Genomic DNA, 25,642 nt, shown 5'->3' with positions numbered 1-25,642 from the left:
CTGTTAGAATTTAATTTATTTGATTGAATTATACTAACTAGCTTTTCTACAATTTAGTCAATTTTTTTAGTAAACAACTGCATAGTATACCTCTAAATAGTCAATTCCTTAGCAAAAACCAAAATAATTTGTATTAATATACCTAATTAAACAACAAGCAAATAACAACACTTTTTGCATTTAAAAAGTTATTTTAGCAAAGCTTTCAAAATTTAACTAATTTCCTTTTCGAAACAAAATAAATTCTTAGAAAATTAATTAATCAAACCAAAACACTAGTAAACATAAGAAACATTACTTAGTTTTGTAAATATTTATTTTGCTTTGAAAATGTTTCTTAAGATTACTCGTTTTTTTTATTTTGATTAATTAGTTTTGTAAGTATTTGTTTTGTTTTGAAAAGGAAACTAGTTAAAATTTGAAAGCGTTGCTTAAATTAACTTTTTTAGATTGAAAAAGTGTTGTTAATTGCAGCAGAAAGAAAAATGTGAACGCTCAAAGCTATGGTAAATGGATTGGTGTGGAGAAAAAGCTTTCTATCGTCGAACCTCACACAAAATAATTATTTTGTTTGTAGTGGTTTGAATTTTAATGATTCTTATTTATTCCTAAATATATCAGTTTTATCATAATTTTGCAACGTTCTTTAATGAGGTTAGGCAAATGATCAAGTTGGTGGACCCGTTTTGTACATAACAAGCGTTATCTATTTGACATAGACTTTGCGTGACGCTTTATTTAAAAAGTAAGTTGTATCCAGAGAAAACTCAGGGATCCATAAGATAACAAACTTTAATTTTACACTTAGATTTTATTAGAACATAAACTGCTTTAAGTATTAGGTAATGACTAAAATAAACAACTGTACAAACCACAACATATAGTATATTGAACGATAAAAAACGCTCAAAATACTTGGTCCTAGTATCTGGTGCAGATTGATCTTAATTTAGAAAATAGATCTGGATCCTGTTCCGACCAGATCCTAATTTTATGGATCCGGTAGATTTAAATTTGGTTATGAAACCAATGCATAAGCTTTTATTAAAACAATTTTTTTAAATTTAAGTCATTAATAAACTTAATAGAATACTCTTAAAGGTATTTAAACTTTAAAAGCTTAAACAATAACCAAGTTAAATATTTAAATTCTTAGGTCAAGTTTTTTGAAAAGCGTATTTTTATTGCCTAGAAAAGCAAAAAACAGGTGTTTACATTGTAACTTTACAACAAATTGACTTAGATGTTTCCAAAGGTAGCCTTTAACTTGAGGAGAGCTTTAGATTAGTAGCGTGTTTAGACTGGTTTTTCTGGAGCCGGTACGACTCCTGAAAAAAAATTTCTTAATTATTTAATGAAACTTTTGTTTAAACAAACCTTTTACCTATTTAGTAGATTTGTTTGTATTTTTTTACTAAACTTTTAAATATTTCTTTATAGAAATAAAAATAACCAAAACACACAACAACATTCAGCAATTCTTGTAATTAAGTAAAAGTTTTGCTTTTGTGTTGCGTGTTACTTAAAAACAGCTGACAATAGTTTAAAAAAAAATGTTATTATGATGTCATAATAAACTTTTATTTGTTTGAAAACTGAAATTTTTAACAGATTCATGCTTTATTTTTAAACTTGGAACGGGTCAAATATTCAAGAAGGTTCAAATATGCACGAAGGGACACTTTTGCACGAAGACACTTTTGCACGAGGGGTCACTTTTGCAAAAAGAGTCGCTTTTGCACGAAGGGTCACTTTTGCACAAAAGATCATTTTTGCACGAGATTAAAATAATATATATACCACACAAAATAAAAATAATTAATAAATTAATTAAAATACAAAAAAGAAGAAAAAAAAGTTAACGACCGAAGGTAAGGGTTTAGGGGTAACAGTTATAGTATAAAATAAAAAGAAAAAAAGAAGAAGTTATTAATAAAAATAAAAACAACAAGAAAAAATAATAAACAAACAACAATAAACTAATAAAAAGAAATAAAGAGAAAAAAAAAGTTACTGACCGAGGGTAAGGGTTAGGGGTAACAGTGATAGTAAAATTAATTAAGAAAAATTAAAAAAATGTGAAGTAAACTTTTTATTATTTTTTTGTTTTTTGTTTATTTGATTATATTAAAGCAGTTTTTTACTAATGTTTTAGCATGATATTTTATTTTTATTATAACTTTTTCTTTAGTTTTTTTAGGTTTTGATTCTTTTAGTTTACCATAACTGCTGAGGTCAGTTCAACTACTCGACCACGATTTAAATATATCTTACTTAATATACATCATTTCAAAAGTATAGAACTGTCATTTAACTTACAATATTTTATGTTGTTTTATAGTTTTCTGATAATTTAATAATAACAAAATAAGTAAACTCATTCTAGTGACGTTTCAATTTTAGTTAATTGAATTTAATCATTTGAAAGTAAACTATTTTTGTTTTCAGGGTTAATTTAAAAGTTTTTATCTTCTAAACTGTAAATATTCAGAGTTTTTTAGTACTTGTTTCAAATTTATAACTTGTATTTGTTATAAAATTTAAATATTAGTTGATATTAATAAAGAACTATCTAGAAATTTAATACGTATAAGTTGTTAGTTTTAAAATGTTCTTTTTTGATTTTTTATGTCGTTTGTCTTAAAACATCAATTAAAAGTAAACTTGATAAAAATAGTTGCACATTTTAGAAACATTAAAAATTAAAAGTTGTACACTACTTGTTTTAGACTTATAAACTGTTTTATATTAAAGTTTTAGCCATTTAATCTACTAACACTATTCCTTAAATTAAATGGATGAATTTTTTTTAAATAATTTTGGTTTGTTATTATACAGTTTCTCTATAAAGTAATACTTAAATGTATATAAATGACTTTTTAAAGTTTTACTTATAGTATACGATTAGCTCTATGAAAATTTACATTATAAAATAAAAAATATCGAATGTATTTAGTATGGAAACAATGTAGCTGAAACGCGGAAAATTGGTTAAAAAATGAGCTATTTTCCACAATAGCTGTTAGCTTAGCATAAACCTCTTTTAACCTAAATTTTTATTTTTGTAGCAGAACGGCCTTAAGGGGCGTCACGTAAACGTAAAGGGGAATCTCGTTATACAAAACATTTTGAAAAATAATTTATCAAAGTTTATAAACTGTAGTAACAATGCTTGTAAGTACAAGTTGTAAGGTTTAAAATAATAAATTTAAACTGTGACAAGTTAAATCATTGTAAAAGGTTCTAAAGGAACACTGCTCTTCAAATAAAGTAAATTTGGAAATATTTAAAAAATGCTCATGCTCATAACTTTTATAAAAAAAATCATCAGTATTAAAAAGCCAATTTTTAGTATGTTTTATAATTTCAATTAGTTATATATTTTTTTCATTTTTTCAGATAGAAAATTAAATAACTTTGTTAAATGTTTATTTAAACTTATTTAAACTTTTTTATATTGTTTTACGAAAATAAGACGAAATAAGACTTTCAGCAAAATAGTAAGCTTAGTAAGTTGTTTATGAAACATTGCCAAATCCTTAATTACACTAAAAATACAAATTTTTAAATTTACAAAGTGTTCAATTTAATGTTAAGAAGCAAAATAGAGGAGGGTGGAGTAAATCTGATGGTTGTCTACCATAAAAAATTAAAATATCCTAGAAATAAAATAATAAATTGTGATTAAAGTCTTAGAATACTTAAAGATTTTTATCAAAAAGTTTTCTTTTTATTTATATTTTTGTATTCTATTTTATATGTTTGAATGTTATATTGAATTTTCAAATGCCTTATTTAAATTTCAAATTTTATGATTTCATTCAAGTAATATAGTTTATAACCAAAACATTACTATATTCAAATTACTATTTATTCAAACATAAGTTTATCATTTTTTCAAAAACAAAAATAAGATTTAACATTTTTATTTAGTTTTTAGAAATGTCTCTTTGACTTAATTTTTGCACATTTTTGCTGGTCACTCTTTACTCAAAAAAAACAACAGATTGAGTCTTAATGAAATTGGTAAATAAGATTTCTTGTAACAATCTATCTGCAAATTTTAATTTAATTATGTCTTGCATTATAAAGTCTAGGACTGTTTGTATAGTATCCATATACAAAGTAGCCTACAAATGTGCATAATTGTGTTAACCATTGAAATGATGAAATTGGTTAACCTGTGTTATTAAATTAGTCCAGTTTTATAAGCTAACTCTTATTAAAAATATCTTTGAAGACTCTCCTTTTGTAACAACTAAATATTTTAACTGTATACTTATTAATTATTCAAGAATTATCTAAATGACTTTAGACTAGTAAAAAACACTTTACCTATTATTTTAGAACTTAACAGTTATATAATGTTTTCTTTTTAATATTTATCATTTTATTTACTCTTTTTAGCTCTTCTTTGATTTCTAAAATAAGTTCTTCTGTTATTTGATAAATATTTTTGTTTCAATTTTGGTTTTGATAAATTGTGTTTTTCAAGAATTCTAGAAGTTATGATTTTATAGCTTAAGTTTAGAAGTGTACAAATTTTTCTAAAAACAGCTGTGTTTAAATAAAAACTAAACAGTGTCTTTTATTCACTAAAAACAATTAATCAAGTATTATGCAAAATAATCCTGAAAAAATTAAAGATAAGTTTTGTGTAAAAAGTATAACAAAATAATAGTTAAATAATTAATCTTAATCATCTAATTGTTATAAAAAAGAATCATGAAGAACAGTTTTAATAAAATATTCATTATAAAATTTGATGGATTTGCTTCATTAAAAAAGTTTTCAGCTCACATTTCTCATATCCTACAATATATGAGCAAACAAGTAAAGTTATGGCTTTTAAAGCATTCAAATAGTCAATGAAAATGTACTTTAATTTTTGTGGTGGACTTTAGATAAAATGTTTGTGCTAAAAATTAATGTTTCAGTTTTAAAGTTTGTTTGTATCATGTAAAAATTTAACATCAGTAGATTAGTTTTTTTTATAGTATCATCCATCAAGTCTATACTAAGATATTTTATACAACTAAAAACAGTTTCAATTAACTTTTAAGATATATTCAGTTAAAAAAAAGTTTCAGATACATACTGTGTGTGGCACTCTTAGGCTAGTATGAACTTTTTTTGAAATCTTATGCTAGTGCTGATATCCTTTAAGTATCTCATACCAGTTTTTATGCCTTAATTATTTCTTATTTCTTACAAATATTGATTTTTTAAATTCTTCTGTAATTATTTAGGTATCTTTTTGTATTTAAACTTAATTAGTATTATTTTTAATCAAAAATTTTATAACAAAAACGTTTTGTTTCTATTTAATTATAAACTCTAACTAGTCTGAGGTAACACAGACTGACTATTTTGTCTCAAAGAGTGGCAATTCTGATTATTATTAACTCAGCTAAATTATAATTACATTAACTTAGTAGTTAGAATAGTTAAAAGCAAAGTATACATTTGTAAGTTGTTTAAAAAGTAGGAAAAACATCTATCTAACTAACTAACGAATTTTTATTAAGTATTAAGTAAAGAAAAAATAATAATATTTATTTTAATAGCTAATTACTAACAAAACAATGTTTTACTCCTATATTTGCATATAGGAGATCCTCAGTTGTTGTTAACAAATTTGAAAAAAAAGTTTGACCAAATAAATGGAAGTAAAATAAAATTAAAAACAAAATATTGAAATAGGCATTTAAGTCAAGAACTTTAAATTGATTAATTTTAAAAAAGTAACAATATTACTAAAAAAATATGTACAATTATGATTCCCAATATTTATTTAATCCAAAATACTAAAAAAATATTATTTGTTATTTTATGATAGTTAACTTTATAACAGCCTATTTAATATAAAGCACTAAAACATTTATTTGTCACAGCTGGTTAAAAATGATAACTGTCAAAATTAAGGCACCTACTAGGAAGAATAAACAAAAATACACTTCTAAATGGAAATTTGTTTCTGAGTTTTAAGGTAAAGTAGTTGATTATTGCTTTACATAAATAAGACTTATCTATTAAATATAGAATATGATTTTACTAATAGACTGGATTATGCCTGATGTTTCTAGTTCATACCACGTAATGGTGTAGATATTTTAAGATGAGATTTAAGTCTTAAATACCATGCTAATACTAGCCAACATTTGAAAAAAGTTAGTTTTAATTAATCATCCTACCAAAAATTTTGAATAACAATTAAAAACATTTTAAGGGCATAGGGATGTAGATCACCATTTTTACAATTTAGTCTTATAATATTGAATTTTAACTAAGCTCCAAGTTGCTTTTTACAAATTTAAAAAATTAAAATTACTTTTTGAGATATAGCAGGTCATATTGGACAGCAACAATAGGTTCCTTTTGGGAGGGGCAAAGTAAAACAGCAAAAAAAGACTACTTCACTAAAAATCTATGTTCTTCTACGTTTTTCGAGATAAATGCCACAAACTTTCAGAATATGCTCCTTGAAATTTTTAAAAAATTGTGTCCGAAGAGAATTTAAACAAATAAAAATAGATAATTTGTGACAAAAAAACAAAAAAAAAGCTGTTTATTTTTTTTATTTTTTTATAATTTTATTTTTTTAGTTTTTAAAACATTCTTTCTGACAAAGTTTTGAAGTACTTTAAACAACATATCCTGAAAGTTTAAGGTATTTATCTCAAAAAACGTAGGAGAATATAGATTTTTATTGAAGTAGTCTTTTTTTTTGCTGTTTTAGTTTGCCCCTCCTTAAAGGAACCTATTGTTGCCTCCCACTTTGACCTGATATATCTCAAATTTTTTTTATTATTATTAAAACCAGTAAAAACCATTTTGTAGCTTAAAAACTCAATAAAATAAGATCAAAATGTGAAAAAAGTGTTAACCCTCCTATGCCCTTTATATTTTTATTAAAATTTGTTTGCATTTCTTGATTTTAAAAATAACTAAATTAATTTTCATACTGCTCTACTATTAGCATGTAGTTTTCATAGATATTCATGATTAAAACTTCAATAACAGGTTTTATTCATTATTTTTTTCATAAATGGGCTAGATTATGCATGCTTGTTTTCTAAAATATTATCATTTTGTATAAACTTTACCGGAACACAGTAAGCTGAAAACTAGTTAAAGCGGCCATTGGTTATAATAAAATAATCTTGCTAAAAAAAAAATTCTACAAAGTTTTAAACATAGTTTAACAAAGTTTGATTCTTTTTGTTTTAAAATTGGTTTTGTTGTTTTTCTGCTTGAAGTATTTAAGAAGTTATGTAAGTTTAAATCCAACTAGTTTTTGCCTATACAGTTTGAAAACTACTCCAAATTCTTAAAAGTTTTGACAAAATTTTCTTGCAGAATGTTAGAGAAAAATTTCTGTAAGACTAATTTAGAGAAACTTTTTTAGCATTTTTCTTAAACTTTGTTGAAATAGTATTGGAAAATACAATAAGTTATTTAAAAACTTAAAATTTTTAACTTAATTTTTTTTATTTGATATTTTTTCAAAAAAAAAAGTGCAAATAGGCATCAGGATGTTGCTTGTATAAACCTAAAATTAGTTAATTTCCTAATGATTGTTTCATTTTGTAAAATTGTACATAGAATTTTTATCACATTTGCTTAAACATAAAAAAATGAAGATATTTCAGCACCAAGCAGTTGAAATATTCTCTTTTAAAAATACTTTGTAGTATATTACCATAAATCATCAATGAAATTTTCAAAAGATTATAAGTTTTAAATTGAGAAAATATACACTTTTTTTTCAATTTTTTAAAGAATTCTGAAATTTTTTAGCACTAAACCAAAGAAATCGAAAAACCTAAAAAACTTTTTATATAAAAGCTTCTAAAGTATTTTTTAGCAGTTGATGTTGGCCTTAATTTTGATAAAAATTTTAGGTTTTTTCAACTTATTTTTCTTTTTTTAAAAAGGAAAAATTTGCTACATTTAAGCTTACATAATTTAATTTTATTCACAGGCTACAAATGAGATATTTATATATTCAATACTTTTATTTTTTTTTTACTGAGATATTGTTTCTTTCAAAGTATTTAAGTCCACAGTTTTTATTTAATAAGAATGTTTACTATTAAGTTTTTAATTTAATTTAAAATTTATTAATAAAAATAATTAAGAATAATATACTACACGTACATTTTTTTGCATATAAAAGCAATTTAAATCTAATTAAATTATATTCGAACATTTTATAAACATGATAAAAGTATTATCAGTAAATATACAATTATTTCTAGTAATCTATTAAGTTTGATAAAGTGTATTTGTATGAAAGTTGTTTTTTATATTTTGTTTAACTTTTTAATTGAAATATTTGTACAAATTAATTAATTTTTAATGTTTTATACTTGAATAAATTTTATAGCTTTCTACTTTTAATTATATTTTTTGTTTAGTATTAAATGTGTTTGTTCTAGTTCAACCTATTTTAGAAAATTTTTTTGACTAAACAGGAATTTATATCACTTGAAGCACTGATTTTAGTAAAGCCAACCGCAAAAAGTTAGTTAAGATTTCAAGAGAATTTTTCAATTTGATAGTGCCTGTCAAAGTTGTAAAACAAGTAGGATTTTAATTGTCCCAGGAGCACTCATCTCTTTAAGTTAGTTTTTGTTTTAATATTTCATTTATTCTATATAACTCATCAGTGTTTGTAATTTATCTATTTATTTATTTTTAGACCATCTTCCCTAATTAAAAAGATACTTTGGTCTTTAAGTTAGTTAAAAAAAAAATTTTTACCTTTCTAAAGTTTTTTTTCAACTTAAATAAAAGTATGATTCCAATTTTTCCACTTCATAATATCTATATTGTTTTTCTAACTCTTCGTTTTGAAATGTATAATAATATTATATTTAACTACAATGGATTTTCAAATATTTAAAAAAATATTTTTGAGTGATAAACAAGTTTTTGAAATTCTACTTCTCTATAAAAAGTTTCAAATACAAAAATATGTAAAACAAAGCTTTTGTAGTTATATTTAAAAGTTTTAACTAATTTACACAACTTTTCTTATGTTCTTAAGCAAAAAACCTTGAATTAATTTTTTTTTTTGCAATGAAGAAAAACATAAAATTATCAATTAAACTTAGATATAAATTTACTCAAAAATCAACAAATTTTAAAACTTTTGTATAAAGATTTTTATTAGAATGCTAATCCAAGTTTAAGTAAACATTAGAGATTAAAAATACTCAAAGTGCTTTATTTTTGTTATAGTTTGCTCTTGCTTTGTGTCATGTAATACAACTTTCTGATCAAAAGAACTGTAATTTTTATTTTTGGTTAACTTAAGTATTACTTCATGAATACTGTATCAGTTGAATTGAAGTTTAATAGATTCTAAAGAATTTTAAAACAATGTATAGCTCGATCTTACTTTGTAGATTTTTAACTAAATTTTATGTTGTTTATTTACTGTTTATTTAATTTATTAAACAAATTTTGAAATATAACTGTTTAAAATTGAGAGCACAATAATTTTTAAAATATTTAAAAATTTTAAATTTACAATGATAAAAAATTAAATGATTTAGATAAACATTTGAACTAGAAGAAAAGTTTTAAATAAATATATATAAAGGTATATGTTCTGTAACTATAAATAAATAAATGTGTGTTATATGCCAGTTATTTAATTTCCTAATTGTTTGCAATTTTAATTATTATACATTAAAAATAACATACTTCACTGCTAGGGTAACTTGAAGTAATTTGTTCTAAATGTTTTTTCAGATTAATAAAAAAAAATATAACTCTTTTAATTTTTAATTAGTTCAGTGTATATTTATTATTTTATTACTAACAGTTTTATGTAACAAATTTAGCACTTAAGTAAGTTTAGTTGTGTTAAATATGTTCACAAAATGTTGTTCTTGTGTTTTTTGAAGTTATAGAACTAATAGTTTTTCACTAACTGTTTTGTAAAACAACTTTAGTAATGATATAAACTACTTGTATATTAATTAAAATGTGTTCAAAAAATATTTTTTGTTTTATTAGATCTTTTAAATTTATTTAATTTTGAACAAAAACATAAATTTCTGGTTATTATTTATAGTCATGTTTATTAAAAGAACAAACATTTTAAAAGCTATATACTGTAGCAATTGACTTTTTAAAGTGATGTATGTTAAAAATTAATGGTTTCACTAGAAAATTCCTCCTTTGTGTAGTTTTGTTCCATTTTAGTGTTATTTTTCAATCAGAAATAAATAATTACGTGGCTTAAAAATAAAAACAGTTACTGTTTAAAGCAATTTGTTTTAATTGCTTTAGAGTTTCTTTATGTTTTAAGCTAACTTTACAATCTACAATATTATTACTGATGTTTTTTTCTGATTATTTTTTTTAAATAAGAGTTTATTTAGTTTTAGTCTATTTAGTCTATTTTTTACTTTAATGTAAAAATTTACTAGTTTAGTATACTAACTTTATTTAAAATTTTAGAAATAGTAAACAGTTTTTTATTCAGTGTGTCAACTTATGAATTGTTGGTTTTGTTAAAACTTATTTGTCTTGTTGATTTACTGATTTACTAGTTTTTTAGAAATGCTTAAACAAATTAGTTGTATAAACCAAGCTTATGTAACATTTCAAAATATTTTTAAATTTAATTTGTGTTTTTATTAAACCGATATTTTCGTTCAGATGCTTAAAACTAAGTGAAATTTTTACCTCGTACCTTGGAAGTTTTGTTTTTAATAGAACATTTTGATATTCAGTATTTTTGATCTTAAAATGCACTTTAAGCTGTATCTTTTTATCAATTTTCTTTATACCAAATTTAAAGTTTTTCATAATTATTTTATCACAAAAGCTTTTATAGAAATGAAATTTTGAAACTATAAAAGTAAGCTCTACTTTTTATGTGAAAACTACCTTTTAAGAATAAATAGTGTAGAAAATATCTTAAATCTATTTGATTAGTCTTTTTAATTTCACAGTAGATTATATGATGTTTTTTGACCTATTTCTTATTAATTTTTCAAATTAATACCTAAAATAATGACATAAAAAAAAAAGTTAATTATGAAGCTTAAATTATTACCTATTATTTTTATAATTTAGTTTTAAGAAGTACCAATAGAAGCAATTTAATTCTAATAGCTTTAATCCATTTGTTTTTCATTATTATGATGAACAAAAAAGATTAAAAGACCAGCATAAAATTTGAAATAGGTTCTTCTAGGTGTTTTATATTGTAAAGTTATTGTAAAATAAGTTTTACTGTTTATAAGATGTTTTTTAAGGTGTTTTTTAGTTATGTAAATAGTTTTGCTGGATTTTAGACAGTGAACTATTTACAATTTCTGCAATTAATAATTTCTGCAATTGCTTTGATTTGTTTTTATTGTTTGTAATTTTTATATGTTGACTATGATAAAGCTTTAGTTTTTAATATATTCTTTTTAGCTAATTATCGCAAATTTATTCAACAAATAACTTAATATATTTCAAGTATTGGAAAAAATACTTAAATTAGCTTTAAAAACTAAACTTTAAACTAATGATTTTTTTACATTTAAAAGTTTTCTGTATCCTATAGGTAAATGCACCGAATTTGTACACGTCCAATTATTAGAAATGATATCATTTGTTTTTCTAAGGTTATCCAAAAATCCTGTTCACTGTAGGAATATATGCAAACTAAATAAACTAAAGAGTTTTTTTTTTATAATATTTATTATAAAACTGATAAATAACCTTTTTTTTAAATACACTTACTAAATTTCACTTTGTGTTCAGTGTAAAAGTCTAAAGCTATATAAATATTAGAGTTCAATACTTAATTACTGTATTTTATAAATTAATCTATTAATAATATAAAATGCTTTTATCCATTGTTATCGTTAAATTTTAAACCAACATTTATTACAAAAAGTTTACATATTTTGAAGTTACTGTAAATTATAAAAAAAATCATAGTCTAAACATTAAGTACAATTTCATTTTAAGATTTTTAAAAGAATCGTCTTATAGTAAAAATTTAAAAACAATCTTATAATTTACTTTTTTTCAAATAAAAGTGTTTGTTGCTGTTATTTTGAGACTGAGTTTACAGAAATATAAAATTTAAGTTTTGAATTAAATTTATTTCCTTGATTAGAACCTAAAGTACATTTAAAAGTTTTACGTTTTGTTTTTTTTCTAAAGTTTTTATATATTTATTTAAATACATTAGAAAAAAATTACTCAATTAAAAATAATATTTTGAAGCTTATGTTAAACTCAAATTCACTTAACTTAAAATTGAAAAAGTTACATACTAAGCAAATATTTTAAATTTAAAATCCAAACTTAAACAGCAGTGCGAACTCAAATTTTGCAAATTTAAGCGACTGTGCGAACTCAAAAAACACGAACCTAACTGATAGACTTCTGCATTTGAAAATTTTAAGTATGAACAAAAAACTGCAAGCAACTTTCAAATAAGCTAAAGAATGATACCGGAATTTGTACTTTAAGTTTGCAAGAATTATTCTTTTAGTATTTTAGTATAAAGAAGTTATTTTCCGTAAACTGAAAGTTAATAAGAATAGCACTATAGTATAGTGTTTTAGTTGTAGACTAATTTATTTACTGAAATTCAAAAAAAGCCAAACTTAGCTCTTGGGCGATACTTAACGGTTAAAAATCTGTATATGTTAATTTTCCAATACAAGTTGAATAAGGGCAAAAATAGCAGAAAAATTCTGGCAACTATGCTAAGAACATAGGTTTGAGAGAAATATGTTCTTTTGCGTTTGCAAGATTGATATTCAAAAAATAGTGTAGACTGTAGAGTAGACTGTAGATGAAACTTTTAAAAATTTGTTTTCAGTATTGTCAAGTTAAGAATTTAATAGATACCAAAAAGAAAGTCTGATTTCAATATTTGAAAGTTTTTTTAGTTGATATTAGTTTTAATTAATAATTTAAGAAAAGCTAGACTTATACGATTAAGAAAAATTTAGTTGAGAAAAAAATAAAATACAGCCAAAAAATTGTAATTTTAATTCTTTTTTTTAAAAGGTAATGAATTTAGTATATTACAGTAGTTAAACGGTAAATTTGTTTTCATTTTGGACCCCTTATAACAAACAATTTACATAAATTTTCGCAAACAAAGAAAACTCCGTCAAACTGAAGTAAAGATCTTTTTATTTTATGTTTCATTCTAAAAGTTTTATTAGCTGTTTTTTATTTTATACTCAAATTTTCACCACTCTTACCTTAACGTTTTTGAATGACAAAAATCAAACCTAACCAAGCATATAGATTGAACTTTCAAAATACTACAACTTGCAAGAAACCAGAGCAACATAACACTATAATCTTATTTAAAGTGTTAAGATGTGCTCCGTAAAACAATTAGATATTGATGGTAATTACAAAGAAGGGGTAAGTAAATTTTATCTTGTAACTAATACTAGCTTTATTAACAAACCAATAAATCGTATCTAATAATTTTCAAGCTTATAAAGTTGGTTTATCGATAAAATACAAATTTATTTTTGTATTTGCTTTAAAAAAACACTTATATATTAAGTTATATGTTTTAACTTAAGTTTTATGAAAAGTATTGATGAGTATTTCCATTTAAAGATTGCTATTAAAAGTTTTAAAAGCTAATAGCCTAAAATTAGAAACAAAGCAATTATTAAATCATATCTAATGTTACTTAGTTGTCTGAATTTTATATCAATACTTAATTTACTTTTTTTTGTTGGATCTTGAAACTGTTAAACTTGCAAATGGAAAAGATGAATATATATGTTGTTTAAAAATATTTTATTTTTATTACAGTTTTTAAAAGTATTAATATAAAAAATTGTCGTTTGCCTGCACAACAAATCCTTTGTTTAAAAAAACTGGTGTGCTAAAAATAAAGGATGTGTATAAATTGAAAATTTGTAAGTTGATGAGTAATACTATAACAGGGTTTGATGTAGTACATAATATATTTACACTTGCTAGCTCTGTTCACTCACACAATACAAGATTTTCAAAGAAAATGAATTTTATAACTGAAAGACCTAGAACATACTTGGCCTAAACTGCTTTAGGTATTTGGGTCCCAATTTTTGGTCTAGACTAGTGTCTCTGAAACTTTTAAAGGTTAAAAAAAATCATTTTAAATTTAGATATAAAAACTTTTTGTTCAATAACTACAAGGAGTAGATCTAGAGTGCTTCTACATGTATGTTTTGTTTGTGTTGAAATTTGATTCATTTTATTTAGGCAACAGGTTGTGATGTGTGGGTCTTTAATTTATGAATGTCCTGGTAATGAAAGAGGGGTTGTTATAAATTATTGAAAAAATTTTTGTTTATTGTTTAATTATTTTATTTGTTTTCATTTTGTTATTGTGTTAGATTTAAGATATTTCATTTTATTTATTAATTTTTAAAATTTTTATTAGAAATTAGAGGTAAAAGTATTAATTTAATACAAAATTTTTATTTATTTTTTGTTTATTAATGTTTTATATTTTAATTAATTTATTTATTTAATATTTATTTTATTTATTTTACTTATTTTTTTATGAGTTTTGTACCAAGTTAATATTAACAAATTTGTAAAACTCTTATTATTTTATTGATTTTATTGTTTATATATATATATATATATATATATATATTGATGGTAATTACAAAGAAGGGGTATGTAAATTTTATCTTGTAACTAATACTCGCTTTGGCCTTAAGCGCAAAAACATTGATTTTAAATTAACTTGGGAGGTGATAAAAAGAGCACAGCCAATAGCAGATTGTAAAAACCCTATTTGTGGGCTGTGCTTAAAAGAATCAACAGCCGTTATGTATGCGTTAAAAAAGGAAGGTTGTTTAAATAAGAGGAGTGAATTTATATCGTCTGGTTGACATATGAAAAAGCTTCTCTTAAAATACAACAAATTTTGAAGTATTTTATAGTCAATTAACTGTTGTTTTCGTTAATTTTAGTTGTTTGATTAGTTAGATGGTAGATCGATTTTTGTACCGAATATTTGTAATGTACAATATTACGTCATACTGTTTTTTGTTTTTTTGCATAACTTTTGTATCTTTGTTTAGTACAGTGCTTTTTATTTTGAATTTAACTGGCTGATGATTAAAGCTTTATGAAAAATTAAAGCTTTATGAAACATATGTACCAGAATTTTTAAAATCGCCATTTCAATAAATTATTTAAAAGCCCTTCAAGTGGGCTCAGTAGAAGGTGTTTAAGTTTGAACATTAATCTTATTTTATATATATATATATATATTTATTTCAATACAAATAGTATCTTTTTTTCCTACTTACAGTATTTCTTTATTCTAGTTTGTTTTTTCTAGAACTAAATACTTTAAATTAGATACTGGTTTATTTGAGTTTGCAACAGCTGATTGTGAGTTCACACTGGTGGTGGTGGTTACATGATTGGATTGTTGATGTGTTTTTTGTTGTAGCTTCGGCAAATACATACATGGGGGTTTGAGCTTAATGATTTTCCCACGCTTTGTGGTGTTTAGTGTCGAGATTTTAACCTTGTGAGTGTTTTTGCAGAGGTTTTTTCAATAAAGGGTTAGGATTAGTTTTTGTTTCAGTTAGTTGATTTTTTTTTATTACATAGACAGATTTAGTTTTATTTTTAGTTTAAAGGTTTTTTTTTCTCTTAGTAAATTTAAAGATAGGGCAGGTGGAATAACACATGATAAGCTCAAACTCAATTGCTTGACCTTCATAAAACGTTTATTGTTGGAGAGGGGAGAGTGAGTATTTCTAATGTTTTTCTACCTTAAAAAAAAAGCTTGAAAATTATATAGTTTCTATTTTAGCATAAATGATAATAGCAATAGCAATTTTTTAAAATTATATTTCTATGTTGGTTTTTAAAATTTTTTTATTGTTATTACAATTAAATTTGATTAGGTTCATATTCTTAGTTGTTTTGTTGTTGTCTAAGAACATCAAAATTTTTTAAGATTGGTTTACACTTGTAGTTCATTTGTACTTAGAAACTTTACTTGAACAGTTTATTCTTGAAACTATGTGCAGTGTAGAGTTTTGAAAAAGTGTAAATTAACAGAGTTTAAACTTTTACAAAACACTTAGTTTAAGCATTTTTTATCATTGGGTTGAGCAAAACTTTTAACAAGTATGTTAAATTTGTTTAAAAAAACCTAATTTGATTTAATTATATTTGTTTTATAATTTTTGTTTGTAATTATTTAATAACTTTAGTTTTTATAAATACAAATTTGGAAATCATAAACTATGAATTTAGCTATACTATATTCTTTTAGGGCGGTCAAATATTAAGAATATCAACAGCTTTAAGCTCAATTTTAGAGGTACCAACTCATATTTATAATATCCGAGCAGGAAGACCAAAGCCTGGACTTAGGTTAAGATTTTGATATTTTCTGTATATAAAGTTCTTTTCTAAAGTCTTCATTTATATCTTGGTATTTTTTACTAATTTTATTTAACTATTAGCATAGAAAAGCCACAAAACTCTTGAGTTGAATGATTTTTTTGTATAATAAATGAATACCTACAAAATAATAATTCTGAAAATTTTTACAATTTTGGAAAAAACTTATGAATAAAAAAGGTTTAGATTATTTACTTTTTAGCAGTTAAGGGCATAGGGAGAGGGGGGTAAACACCCTTTTTTGGTTTTTGATCTTATTTTATATAGTTTTTACTAACCTACAAGATGCTTTTTACAGATTTTAAAAATTCAATATATTTTTTGAGATATAGCAGGTCAAAGTTGGAGGTAACAATAGGATCCTTATGGGAGGCGCAAACTAAAACCGCAAATAACTAGAAATCTTTAAAAATCTATCTCCTCCTACGTTTTTTGAGATAACTACCTCAAATTTTCAGGAAGTTTCCTTGCAATATTTGGAAAATTCTTTCAGAACAAAATTTAAAAATATTAAAAAATAAAAATTTTATAAGAAAAAAACAAAAAAAAAACTTTTTTTTGTTTATTTATTATATAAAGTTTATATTTTTAATTTCTAAAAAATTCCTTCCGACAGAATTTTCTAAATATATCAAGGAACATTTCCTGAAAATTTGAGTTAGTTATCTCAAAACATGTAGGAGAAGATAGATTTTTAGTAAAATAGTCTATTTTGGCCGTTTTAGTTTGCGCCTCCCATAAGGAACCTATTGTTGGCTCCAACTTTGACCGGCTGTATCTCAAAAATTATATATATTTTTTAAATCTGTAAAAAGCATTTTGTAGCTTTGTAAAAACTAAATAAAATAAGATCAAAAACCAAAAAAGGGTGTTTACCCCCCCCCCCTATGCCCTTAAATATAATTTACACTTAGTTTAAAATTGAAATAAACATATTTCTATACAGTTTTAATTAGTTATATGTTCTACAAAGTACTTAATGTATTTTGATTCTAATTCAAAGTTTGTCAGAATGTTAGATATAATTTATAATGTTCAAATTTTGTTATTCATAACTACAGAAACTAATAAACAAAAAAAAAACTTTATTTCGATAATATTTAGTATCAAAAAAGGTTACTACCAGACCAAAATTTTTTAGTAAAAAACCAATAATGACTTAATCATTAATGTTCACTAATTTTTATAGTATTAATCTTATAAATAAATGAAAGAAAGTAGTTTAATTTTAGATTTAAATTTTGTACTTAATAAATTATTGAAATATATTTGTTAACAAATTTAAGGTAGGAAGAAAGTATAACTATACTTCTTATGTTGTTTTTGTACACTATATATTTTAGTTTTTAATTAATACAAACAATTAAACTAGGATTTTTTATATACTTTAAGAACATAAAACCAAATTTTTTGAAAAACTCCACTTAGTTGTTTTATACATTAAAATACCTTAGTATTATTAAACTGTTAATTATATTTTTATTACCCACTATTGACATAGCTGCTTACTTTAACTAATTTTAGAATAATAAACCTATTTTGAACATTTTTTGTAAACTTAATTAATTTCGTTTGTATTGGTCTGGTTTTTCAGTTTAAAATAACAAAGCTTAATTTTTAAAATAACCACTTTAAAATTACAACTTCATGTGGTTTGTTCATAAAACAGAATCAGGCTAGTTTTAATCACTACTACTATGTTTTATTTTCTTAAAGAGTGACAACTCTTTATTGTGCTATAATCTTTTTAAGCTAGTTTTTTCAAAATTTACATCAGTTTTATACAAATTATTTTAATGGTGTTAAAATAAAAACTTAAGTATGTTGTGCATATATTTAAGTATATAAGTTCTTAAAGCAAAAAAATATATGTACAAAAGCAAAACCATATTTTATGTTTTAAATATGTTTAAGCCCTTTTAACACCAGTTTAGATAGAAAAAATTTAAATATTGAAAAGTTCTATTTTTTTTTAAATGAGAATTCTGTTTTACATTAATTTAGTTAGACATAATTTTATAGTTTTATAGATATTGTTTCTAATATATCAAAATTTATTTATATTCTTTCAGTGCTCAACACAAAAATGGAGTTGAGCTTCTTTCAAAGATGTCAAATGCTGAAACTAAACGAATAGATATAGGTTCTACAGATATTTGCTATGTTCCTAAACAACTAAATTTTGGAAAGTTTAAGTCTATTGTGAGAACTGCAGGGTTAGTAATAATAAAAGCTATTTTGTATAGTCAGTAATACTTTTTTTCTACATATTTTCAACTAATAATTATTTAAACTTAAACAAATAACAACATTAACTATTTTTTTCTCTTTGTCATTTCCAAAGTTTTAGAGTTTTCCGAAACTCCTTTCACAATTAGTTACATTTAAATAAATATTAAATGCAGTCATATACTTGATCCAGATCTGGCATAATAAAGCCATTTTTTACAATGATCTGGATCCAATTAAATATAAAAAGCAATATTTTATACTAGAAAAAAACATCTATAACAAATAATAAAACGTTCACACTAAATTTATATGAAAGAATTCATTGAAAAGATACAAGTATACAAGTTATACAGCAGTATTAGGACTTTTACAAGCTGTAATTGTTGTATACTGTAGGTATACAAATGTTTATAAAGTGTTTTATTTTCCATCAAATGCCTGTTGACCCCTGTAATAAGCTAATACATGAAATCTTTAGTACAACTATAATTTAACTTAAAAAGTTTAATTTACTCGATCTGTCTGAATCTCATTTAAAAAACTGATTTGGAACAGAACAAAATCTGGTCTAACCAGATCCTAATTTGTGGATCTGGTAGATTGCTAATTAAAAGTTATCTAGCAAATTTTATAATATTTTTATTAGTTATAAGGAAATATGGAATTTCCCAGATAGATTTTAAATATTGTAAAGGTTTCACAGTTTTTATTGTTTTTAATTTAACCTACTATGTAGAGTAGGGTCAAGTAAATTTTTGATGATGGGCCAGATGACTTTTGCAGGCCAACTTTTCAAAAAAAGTTCAAAAAAGTTAATATCGTTCTAATAACATAGTTATAATTAAATGATCATTTAGTAAACAATACTGTGTACTAAAAATAAAATTTAGAGCATATTTCAGAACATTTGTTACAAAAAGCTCAATTCTATTTGATTAGCTTAAATAATATTTAGCTAAAAAATATATTAAACATCAAAATTTCTATATGGTGAGCTGTATATTGTTCCACCCCTAATGTATTGCTTTATCATGCTAATAAATCATATGCATGTTTTTAAAAGTTCATAATTTGTTATCAAGTTATCAATTTAAATAAAAAATATACTTGCAGATCTATAGCTCTGCTTGTGCAATCGTCTTTACCTTGTGCGTTGTTTACGGGTGGCTTGTGCACTTATGAATTAGAAGGAGGCACAGACGTTAGTTTTGCTCCTCCAATAGACTATACTATCATGCTGTTATTTCCTCTACTTAAAAAGTTTTCAGCCAATTCCATTAAGGGTACCTTGATAAAAAGGTTTGAGTTTAAAATTAAGTTTTATAACCTTAAGTTATTTTAACAAACAAAGGTATTTCTTGCGAACTACCCAAAAATAAATTTTTTGTAGTTGGTTTGAAAAACATTAGCTTAATTTTTTTTTTTCACAGAGTGCATAAACTTTTTTACTGTTTTTTAAAATTTTAAGGAAGTATGAAAATGTCTTTAAATAAGTTATTTAATCCATTTTATTATTTGTAGATATTATTAAGGTTAGTAATATATCAATTAATGCAGTTAAACTTCGTAAAAAGTAGTTTATAAATAAAAAGTTTATACTAGTAATGAAGTTTTCAGAAATTTTTTATTCAGTAATATATTGTGAAAATTTTTTAGCATGTTGAGCACCACCAGTATAAATGATAAAATATAGGTACTTCGTATTGAATATTTAAGTTTAAAAATAAAATGTTATTTACATTTGATCTAGCATAAAAGTATTAGTGAAAGTTTTTTTTTGTATAAAATTTATAACAAATTTAATAAACTTAATTTAAATAAAGAAGAAAGAAACTTATTTGTTATAGAAAAGTCAAGCATAAACATATATTCTAAAAATCTTTATTAATTTCTTTTTATACAGAGGATTTTTTCCTAAAGGAAGAGGAAAATTTAGTTTTGAAGTAGAACCTGTTAAAAACTTAACAGCAGCAACAATTATAGATTTTGGAAACATAACAAAAGTTACTGTGTTATCATATGTGGCTGGATCCATACCACTAAGAGTAGTTTTTTTTGGTGAATATAGTATAAACAGTGTTAAACTTTTACCTATCTATAAAATAAGTTATAGCTTATATATTTTTTATAAATTTTTAAGAAAAAGTAAATTAAACTAAGAGCTCCTACATTATTGTTAAAGTAAAATTCTTAACTTTTTCTAAATTATTTCGCATAACACTGAACGATGTATGGGCCTTTAGGTGTTTCAAGACTACAAATCACTATTTTTTCACGTTTTTATTTAACTTTAAAGCCTTGATATTAAACAAAATTTACTTAATTATGTTTATTAAGGTATGATACAAACCACAAACGTTCCCCCTGAGTTAAAAAAATCCCTGAAGGATTTTATGCATTTTGATTACGTTTAGCAAACCATTTTTAGCAAGTGATATGTTTTTACAAAAAAGCATACTTTAAAGTCTAAAAAGAATTCTAATTTGTTAAAAAAAGTTTTATTTGTAAAGCTTGACTTTTTATTTTAAATAAATTTAATTACAGTTTCTAACTTAAGTTGTAATTACATGGGTAGGATTACAATTGATTTTCACATGTAAATTGTTTTACAACATGATCTAATTAACTAAATTTTAAGCTTATAGAAAGTCTTAACTAAAATTTACTAATGTTTTAATTACTTCAACTTTAAGATGCATATCAATCTTTTATATCAAGTACATTTTATATTAATTTTAGATTATTATATAAAATTAAATCGTTATTTTTTTGTTATGATTTTATACTTTTATAAATTAAACAGTTTATTTGATTAGGTCGCAGAAGAAATGTTTGCTTCCGCAAAAGAAGTTTTGTTTTCCTTGTTCGATACACCATACCAGAAGGAAATAAACATAATTAAAGACCATAACAGTTATGCAGACGGATCTGGTATTAATATAATGGTTGAGACTTCTACTGGTTTGTATTTATTTTAAATACTGCTTACAGTTTATACAATAATATTTAACGATTTAATGGTATTTAAAAAAAGTTATGTAGTCAGCTAAACTTGAAAAAATTTATAGTTTTTTATTTTGCAAATATGTTTTTCAAAGCAAAAAGAAAAAAACTAAACAGTTAATTAAATCTAAAACGTTAATTTAACTGCTCAAGATGTTGAAAACTCTTAATTTCAAACGTTTCAGTACTTAAAAAAATACTTTTTAATAATTTAGTCTAATAATCTAACTTAGTTTCATCTATATGTGTTTATTAAGTATATGTTTTAAAATAATGCTAATCAGAAGGTTATAATAAATTTAGGGTCCGATGATATTTTAATCTACTTAATACAAAAAAAACATGTAATTAAAAAATTAAAGTTTTGAACATTAGTCTGCTATTGTACTTGATTAAAAACAAACAAGGTCTTTTATTCAACACAAATATATTTCAACAAATTTTGATCAGTGTGATACAGTTGTAACAAAATGAAGAAAATGTTAAACTTATATAGCCTTATAATTGCATCAAAAGTTAGTTAATCAAGCAAATAAAAAAAAGTAATTAAAATTTTCAATAAACATAATTAAATATAGCATGAGAGCACTAATTAAGTAAATAAGGATAATGAATAATCAAAATCTCTCTGCTTACATAACTTTGGTTTATTTAAATGAATATATATGGTTTCTGTTTTGACCTGGTCAAACATTTTGAAAACCTTGAAACCAGAATTTAAGAGCACATTCCGAAGTGTGTAAGAGAATGTATTAAAAATCAGCCAAAGACAGTTAGTATAGCAAATTCAAATGCAATGAATAGATCTTCAATATCAGAACATTTAGTTAAAAATCCAGTTTGTGGAAAAAGTTATAATGAAACGAAATTTAAAAATTTTAAGAAGTTGTAACAATATTTTTGACCTGGTCAAAATTGAAGCCATATACATTCATTTAAATATTTGATTGATATGTATTTATAAAACTCAACTTTAATTTACATTATTTATATCATGTTTTGTTTTAGAGTAGGGGTGGGAAACTATTCTAGTCGGCTGGTCAGATTTACTAGAAAAATCCTTTCGCGGGCTGGACTTATTAATAAGAAATATTTTCGAGTGATGTACTTAAAAAAATTACTATCAATGTTAAAAGGAATTTGACGATAAAATAATCGTATAGTAAGTACTACTGTATACTAAGTGTACCTTATAAGGTATATGTTATCAAAAGTCTCAGTTTTGTTTATTCTCTACAAGATGTTTTCAAGATAAAAGGTACTTGGCGGCCCACGTGTGCGATGCCCACCTCTGTTTCAGAGTATACTTAAAATACTTTATATTATAATCTAAAATCGTTGGTAGGTTGCAGATTGTTTGGTTCCGGGTTAGGCAGAAGAAATGTTTCTCCTCAAAAGGTAGGAGAAGAATGTGCTCTCATGCTGCGACATTCCCTTGAAAAATGTGTGTGTGTCGACGAACATACTCAGGATCAAGTATGATTGCAATTTTTTGATCTTTCGACTGGTTTTTTTTTAAAACTTTTGTACATTTTTGCAGTTGCTTATATACATGGCACTAGCTGAAGGGACTTCAAGTATAAAAACGCACAAGCCATCTAGTCACACCTTGACCGGCATGTATATAATTGAACAAATGACACGAGTAAGTTCTTTGATCTAGTTTGAACAACACTTCTTAACGTTTTCACTCCCTTTTACATTGTTAAACAAGTTTATGATGTTAATTTTCATTAATAAACAATAGTGTTAGTAAAAAATTATACAAAGACAACTCTATATCTATGGTTGAAAAAAAAAAGAGTTATTTATTTGCAATATAAACTTTTATTAGTCCATAATTTGTTATAGATATAAGTGAGAAAACTATTATTCTATCTTTTGTTAAAGTAATGAAGATAATATTCAATGTTTGTTAGAATAAAGAAGTGGAAGACATTTTTTATAAAGGAATAAGCTAAGTATTTTATTAGCTTTCATTTAATTAAACAGGCTAAATTCACTGTAGAACACAATCAAGATGAAACTTGTGCAATTCATTGTGTTGGTATTGGCTTCCAAAATAAAAACTTATAGTAAAATATTTTTACTATAAATGTCTATATTAGTTTTTCTTTGATCGTGAAGCAAGAAATTTATTTATTTTACGTGTTTATTTATCATCTATTATAGTGTAAAATCATTTATACCTTTATATTTTTTCGGTGGGTGTCACTTTTGCACGAGGTGACACTTTTGCATGAGGACACTTTTACACGAGGGACACTTTTGCACGAAGGGTCACTTTCGTACGAAGGGTCATTTTTGCACAGGTTAAAAAAAAAAAATTAATTTACTTAAATAAAAAAAAATATTTTGTTTTCACCTTAACCCTTACCCTCGGTCGGTAAATTTTTTACTTTATTTGCTTTGTTTTTTATAATTTATTTTTTATAACGTTTTTTATTTTCCTGTTTTTATTTTGATTATTAATTTTTATTAGAAAATTATTTTTTCTTTCACTGTTACCCCTAACCCTTACCCTCGTTCGGTATTTTTTTTCCTTTTGTGTTTATTTAATAGTTTATTTTATTATTTTTATTTTGTTTTCAATTTTTTTGTAGTTTTTTATTTTTACTATCACTGTTACCACTAACCCTTACCCTCGATCGGTAACTATTTTTTTTGTTTTATTATTAATTGTTTTATATTTTTTTCTTGTTTTTTTTTTACAATTTTTTTTAAACACTTTTTTTACTCTCGTGCAAAAGTGACCCTCCGTGCAAAAGTGTCCCCTCGTACAAAAGAGTTACCGTGCAAAATTGTCCATTTGTGCAAAAGTGACCCGTTCCCATATTTTTTACTTTGTTTTAGCATTTCATTTGTAGCATTTGTTTGAATAGACTTTTTAGTTGTTAGTAAAAAAGTTTGGTAGGGTAATTTTTGTATTATAAGTTTTGAATAAGTACTTAAATTTATACTTGTTTAACGCTATTATTCTAAGTTACGTAGAATATCAATTTTATAATGCATTAAATATACAAATATAAATAATTACCCATTAAAACGATTATGCTAACATGTGTCAGTTTACCAAGTATTCCAGTCTTATCTTTTAAAGTAAGATTGTATTAGTATTTATAATCAATGTGTTTAGGGTTTTTTTGCTACCACTTTCTACTTTTTAGTATAGAAGTAACTGATAATCTTCATATTTATTCATCCATGTTTTTAACAGTTTTTTTTTAAGAAGTCTCGTCAGTCATATAAAATTCTTATGCAAATATGAGTTTTTATAGAAAACTATTATCAGAGATATTTTAAATGGACTTTAAAGCTAAAGATCTAGAGAAGCAACAAAATAGCCACACACTCAGGCTACTCCGGGTAACTCCGGATAGTTTGAAGTTTTTGAAAAACTTGGGCCAGCTTAGGCTACTTGGAATTTTAGGAAAAACTTAGGTTAGACTTAGTTTAAATATATATTTTTAAATGTGAGACTAGTTTTCATGACTTAAAGTTTAAATTTTTTACATAAGTCGTTTTGTTATTATCTAGGTTTTTCAGTCTTATTTAAATTTTGGTTATTTTTTAAACTTTGGTTATTTTTTTAAATTTTCATATAGCTCAAGCTAGTTCGATGAAACTCAGCTAGCTTTTTTCTCAAATAATAATATAATACTAAGGTAATACTTAGGTAAGACCTGACGGAAAATCTAAACAACCTTTTGCGTTCGCAAATACTTTAATCAGCTAACAACAAATCTCTTCATAAAATACGAACTGTTCTATGAAGTTTGTTAATGTTTTTTTGAATATTTGAAATAATAACTTTACAATATGTATAAAATTTTTATACTTGTCAATATAGAACTTACATATGGATATATTTAATACTTTTGTAACGATACGTTATTTAATTACAATTTTCTATTTTTTAATTGGAAACACTTTGTTGTCAAAAGGACTTGATTTTCTAAAAGCGAATGAATTAGAAATA

The 25,642-nt window shown here is 23.8% G+C and overlaps 1 protein-coding gene across 1 annotated transcript; it reads left to right on the top strand.

Annotated features, from left to right (window-relative positions):
* Nucleotides 1–13,337: 13,337 nt before the first annotated feature.
* LOC145834647 (RNA 3'-terminal phosphate cyclase-like) lies at nt 13,338–24,662 on the top strand. Its single transcript, XM_082942130.1, has 9 exons — nt 13,338–13,410; nt 16,298–16,398; nt 18,501–18,644; nt 19,774–19,959; nt 20,564–20,705; nt 21,477–21,621; nt 23,009–23,139; nt 23,204–23,308; nt 23,656–24,662. The coding sequence occupies exons 1-9, from the start codon at nt 13,363–13,365 to the stop codon at nt 23,737–23,739; spliced, it is 1,086 nt and encodes a 361-aa protein (XP_082798256.1). The 5' UTR covers nt 13,338–13,362; the 3' UTR covers nt 23,740–24,662.
* Nucleotides 24,663–25,642: the final 980 nt, after the last annotated feature.

The sequence above is a fragment of the Thalia democratica genome, chromosome 4, assembly GCF_965202585.1.
Source record: "Thalia democratica chromosome 4, ktThaDemo2.hap1.1, whole genome shotgun sequence".
NCBI classification, from domain to species: domain Eukaryota; kingdom Metazoa; phylum Chordata; class Thaliacea; order Salpida; family Salpidae; genus Thalia; species Thalia democratica.
The sequence above is the reverse complement of the archived record's forward strand: the minus strand, read 5'-3'. Positions and strand labels throughout refer to the sequence as shown.

Excerpts from the sequence above, each read along its gene's own strand:
- LOC145834647 (XM_082942130.1), top strand. The coding sequence starts at position 13,363 with ATGTGCTCCGTAAAACAATTAGATATTGATGGTAATTACAAAGAAGGG. Across the intron at positions 19,960-20,563 it reads AAGGGTACCTTGATAAAAAG|AGGATTTTTTCCTAAAGGAA; the intron begins GTTTGAGTTTAA and ends CTTTTTATACAG. Across the intron at positions 23,140-23,203 it reads ACGAACATACTCAGGATCAA|TTGCTTATATACATGGCACT; the intron begins GTATGATTGCAA and ends ACATTTTTGCAG.